Raw genomic sequence first — 4,613 nt, 5'->3', positions numbered from 1 at the left:
AGGGTGCCTAGTCCCCCGCAGAACGAGTCTGGACATGCTGGGCACTCCCAGGTAGGGCCCCACCCATGCTGGGCAACTACTGGAAAAAGAGAGAGGGGATCTCAGTCCTACCAGCCACCCTATACCTACAGGGAATCAAGTGACCCAACTCTGACCTTGGGCTTCAGGCCAGCAAAAAGGGGAGAGGAAGGTGGTGGGAATGTGAGAAAACAGGAAAGTGACCTTCTGGGTCTTGATGAAAGAAAGTGCTGAAAGTCAAGAGTCCTGGGGTCCCTGTGGAGCAGGTGCTGAGCATGAGATGCCCATGTCCCTTTTGGATTCTGGTTCCATATCCCCAATGTAGAGCCACAAAGACCTGCCCTGAGATCTTACCTCAGCTATTTCTCACCCCAGGGTGAAGGCGGATCCAGAGGATCCGCCCTTCCTCAGCTTCCTATAAGGGCTGGGGACCTGGGACTTCAGGTTCACTCACCATGAGGACTCCCATGAGACCGGAGACCTTCCTGCTGGCCTTCATGTTGCTCTGCACCCTCCTGGGTCTGGGTAAGTGAGAAGGGGTCTGGACCATGAGGACCACGAGAGAGCACTCCACAAGGTCCTTGAGGGGGAAAGAGGTGGTGTCCTGGGAATTCCGATTCATGGTGAAGGCAGAGACTAAAGGAAGAGAAAGCCTGGGCCCCCCAGGAAGAAAAGCTCAAACGCTCATGTGATTGGATCCCTGAGAAAAGAGGGAGCTTGGTGGGCTCTAAATCCTCTCTCTCCCCAGGCAAGGTCTCAAAGTAAGACATGAATTCTAGGAAATTGGATGAGAGCATGACTATAAAGGGAAATTTTAAAAAGGAAGAAGAAAGAAAAAAAAAAGTGAAGGGGGGTGGCATGGGGGAGAAGAGATCTCCTTTCTCCCTGGACTCTACAGAGTTCAGACCCCCCAGCTCCCCTTCCCTTAGATGCTGGAGTTCAGACAAGCTCCACCTTCCCCAGGACCTAGGTGTCCGGGAGCCCCCAGTTGCCTCCTCTCTTAGGACTGAGGAGTCCATGCCCTCTGCCCTCCTGGTCTTCACTCTCCCTTCTTGATCTGGGGTGAAGACCCCAGCCTCAGGTTCCCCTGCCTGAGCTCCTACCATCTCTAAGAGCTATGCCTGGACTCGTGTCCCAGAAACAGCTGGACCTGAAGCTTCACAGAAGCCCATGGAAACCTTCACCAGGATCCCTCCCTGTCCCCAAGCTTTCTCAGAGAACCCTAGCATCCCAAGTCCTCAGCCTTATAATTAGGTAAACAGGCTCCCTGGTGGAGTCGCTTCCCACCCCTGGAAGTAGCTTTGCTGGCTTCACCACCGCGTCCCAGCCAGAGCACTGGACAGTCCCTGGACAGCGGTCCGTGCTCCACCCATGGACAATTAGGGAGACACTTGTCCCTCCTCCCTCAGGACTCCAAATCTGGCCTCCTTTGCTCTATCTCCCTCTGGAGTCTGAAGTCGCCCTCCTGGTCCACTGACCACACCCTTCATGACAACAGCCTGGCTCTCTACCCTGCAGGGTGCCCGCTGAGCTGCGAAGTGTGCAGGGGCTCCGGGCCCACGTGCAGCGGAAAAATGAAGGCTTGCGAGGCCGGCAAGGACGCATGCGTGGTCATCGTAGGGGAAGCAAGCACAAGTACGAGGAGGGCCTGGCATCCTAACCTGGGGAGGGGGTTGTGCCTTCAAGGGTAGAAGATCCCGAGGGAAGGAAGGATCCTCGTGGTGAGAGGTCAGGGAAGAGAGAAAAACTATCCTGACGGGGTGGGTGGAAGGAAGCGAATTCAGTGGGATGATAGAAACCATTGTTGCCAGGGATTTCTGAACAGGAGACTCTCCCAAATATTAGACGGGAGGGCTGGGGAGGGCAGACACAGACTTTCTTAGGCAGGAGGGGGCAGGGAAAGGACAGGGGGGAACAGAATGGGTGGGAGGGGTAGAATCTAATAGGCTGGAAGTAATGGGGGGTGGGGAGGAAGGGAGAGGCTGGTGTGGGTTGGGAAGACTGTGATCAGGTGACCCTTTGGGGGAAGAGGGAGGAATCTTCCAAAATAGGAGGAAGAGATAGCCCTAGGGGTGTGGTGCAGGCTGGAAGGAACCTTTTTTTTTTTTAATTCAATTAGCCAATTAGTACATCATTAGTTTCAGAGGTAGAGTTCAGTAATTCATCAGTTGCCCAAGGATGCCTGGGTGGCTTAGTGATTTAGCTCCTGCCTTCCGCCCAGGGTGTGATCCTGGAGACCCCGGGTTGAGTCCCACATCGGGCTCCCTGCATGGAGCCTGCTTCTCCCTCTGCCTTTGTCTCTGCCTCTCTCTCTTTTTGTCTCTCTCCCTCTCTCTCATAAATAAAAATCTTAAAAAAAATACCCAGTGCCCATCACATCACATGCCCTCTTTAATGCCCATCACCCAGTTACCCCATCCCCCCACTCACCTCTGTTCTGAAAGGCACCATTCCTGACTGGAGGTGGAGATGTGACACTGAGGTGGAGGGAGAGACATAAAAGGGACTATGCTAGACAGGAAAGATAACCCCGAAGTATGGAGCAAACCGTCACAAAGACAAGTAGAGATGGAGATGGGGAGGCAGGTGGGTGATGGGAGAGCAGGGTGTGATTTCAGTGGAAGGGAGGAACCTGACCTGAGAAAAGATGGGGGTTGAGGGGGAGTAATGGACAGACCACAGGGGCAGGGCTTTTCATTCAGAGCTGAAAGAGACTATTCATTAGGCACCGGAGGAAGGTGGACAGGTGTGAATGTGGTGGCAGGAGCTGAGGGCCACCTGGAGTGTAGGAAGAAACCACGTCCCGACCAGAGAGGGTGTGTAAGGAGGGTGGGATAGAGGATTGCATGCTGCGCTACCCACTGAACAGGCATTGGCAGGTGGGCAAGAGGACCAGTAGGGTTTGAAAAGACTACCCCAGGCTTTTAGGAGAGAGATATGAATCCTGGGAATGGAGGAGAGGAGGGGGTGGGGAAGAGCACTGTTTGGGGAGTTAAGAGGGAAAACCCTTGGATTGGGTTGGAAGAGACCACCCTAGGGGATCATGGGGTGTGGGAAGTTCAGGGTTGGGAGAGACCCAACCCCTACCCAAGGCCTGGGTCCATCCTGGAGTGGGATCAGCAGGCACTGCCGGAGCCCTCCCTTCTTGTCCCCCATCCTTCAGAGGGCCGCCACTCACTGAACACCTACAAGGCCTGCATGAAGTTCAGCGACTGCTACACGGGATTCGTGTCCACCACGATGGGCCCCAAGGACTACATGGTGTCCAACACGCGCTGCTGCCAGAGTGATGGCTGCAACCATGGCTCGGTGCCCCGTGAGTGCCACCTCAGCCCTTCATCAGGAGTCGCTTCCAGCCTGCTGTATGTGCTCTGGCCCTCCTCTGACCTGCACTGAAACACTCGGCAACTTGCTTGCTTCATGCGAGCCTCAGTTTCCTTACCTGAAAATGCAGTGTCCATTAGCAAACCATGTCCCCCACTCCCGCACCCTGGTTGTTGTGAGGTTCGGGAAGGGTTTCATTGTCCCTTTGCGCCTTACTCTCCACCCTCACCTGCAGCTCCCCAGAACAATCGTACTGAGAACGGCCTTCAGTGTCCAGCCTGCATCGCACCCTTTCAAGAGACATGCCCTGGGACCCAGGCAGCCCGCTGTGTTGGCCAGGAAACCCACTGTGTCTACTTTGCTGGCAACGTGCAGGCTGGTGAGGGGAGCCTGGATCTCTAGAGCGGGGGACAGGAGCCTCAGAACTGGAGGGCCATTCTTCCGAGTTCTAGGGGAGACGGTGGCTCCTGGGAACTGGATACGACAAGGGGAATGGGGCAGGGTGGGGGCGGTAGGACAGGTGGTGAGGAAGGAGGGGTTGGGGGCTGATACCATTCTGAAACCCCTTTCCCAGGTCTCATCAGCCCCAAATTTGCCACTCGGGGCTGTGCTACCGAGAGTGCCTGCTACGCCAAGGCGGGGGCTCAGGTGCCTTCAGCCTCTTATCTCTACTTCCTCCGCCGAGCAGACTGCCTTCCAGCCCCCCAGGCCCCTGGCAGAGCGGAGTGAAGAACTGAAGAATATATGGCTTGAGGTCTCCATTTGTCCTCACCCTACACCTCCCCCTGTGCCTATACATTAAACAGGTTAACAAAGTAAGCCTGAGTTCCTGTGATACAATGCATTTCAGGAAGGCAAGGTGCAGAAAGCAGGGGTCTTAACCCTTGGGAACCCCCTCTTTGCAAGGAAGAGAGAGAAGACCTTACCATTTATTAAAGGATTACTCCCCACTGGGCTGCTATGCAGAGTGTGTTTTTTTTTTTTTAAGATTTTATTTATTTATTCATGAGAGACACAGTGAGAGAGGCAGAGACATATAGGGAGAGGCAAGCTCCTCACAGGGAGCCTGATCCCCAGATATGGGATCACACCCTGAGCTGAAGGCAGATGCTCAATCTCAGAGCCACCCAGGCATCCCTGTGCAGAGTGTTCTCCATGCTGTACCTCATTTCAGAATCTCAACAACTTGGGGATCCATGGGTGGCTCAGCAGTTTAGCGCCGCCTTCAGCCCAGGGTGTGATCCTAGAGATCCGGGATCGAGTCCCACGTC

At 54.8% G+C, this 4,613-nt stretch overlaps 1 protein-coding gene across 1 annotated transcript; it reads left to right on the top strand.

Moving 5' to 3' along the window:
- The first annotated feature begins 400 nt into the window (after window positions 1-400).
- On the top strand, window positions 401-4,161 carry PINLYP (phospholipase A2 inhibitor and LY6/PLAUR domain containing). Its single transcript, XM_072775688.1, has 5 exons — window positions 401-543; window positions 1,537-1,653; window positions 3,182-3,334; window positions 3,578-3,721; window positions 3,917-4,161. The coding sequence occupies exons 1-5, from the start codon at window positions 474-476 to the stop codon at window positions 4,069-4,071; spliced, it is 639 nt and encodes a 212-aa protein (XP_072631789.1). The 5' UTR covers window positions 401-473; the 3' UTR covers window positions 4,072-4,161.
- Window positions 4,162-4,613: the final 452 nt, after the last annotated feature.

This window comes from Canis lupus, chromosome 1 (assembly GCF_048164855.1).
Source record: "Canis lupus baileyi chromosome 1, mCanLup2.hap1, whole genome shotgun sequence".
NCBI lineage: Eukaryota > Metazoa > Chordata > Mammalia > Carnivora > Canidae > Canis > Canis lupus.
This window is presented reverse-complemented; position numbering and strand designations above follow the sequence as displayed.

Coding starts and splice junctions, on each gene's coding strand:
- PINLYP (XM_072775688.1), top strand. CDS start 474: ATGAGGACTCCCATGAGACCGGAGACCTTCCTGCTGGCCTTCATGTTG. Junction 544..1,536: donor CTGCACCCTCCTGGGTCTGG/GTAAGTGAGAAG, acceptor TCTACCCTGCAG/GGTGCCCGCTGAGCTGCGAA. Junction 3,722..3,916: donor TGCTGGCAACGTGCAGGCTG/GTGAGGGGAGCC, acceptor CCCCTTTCCCAG/GTCTCATCAGCCCCAAATTT.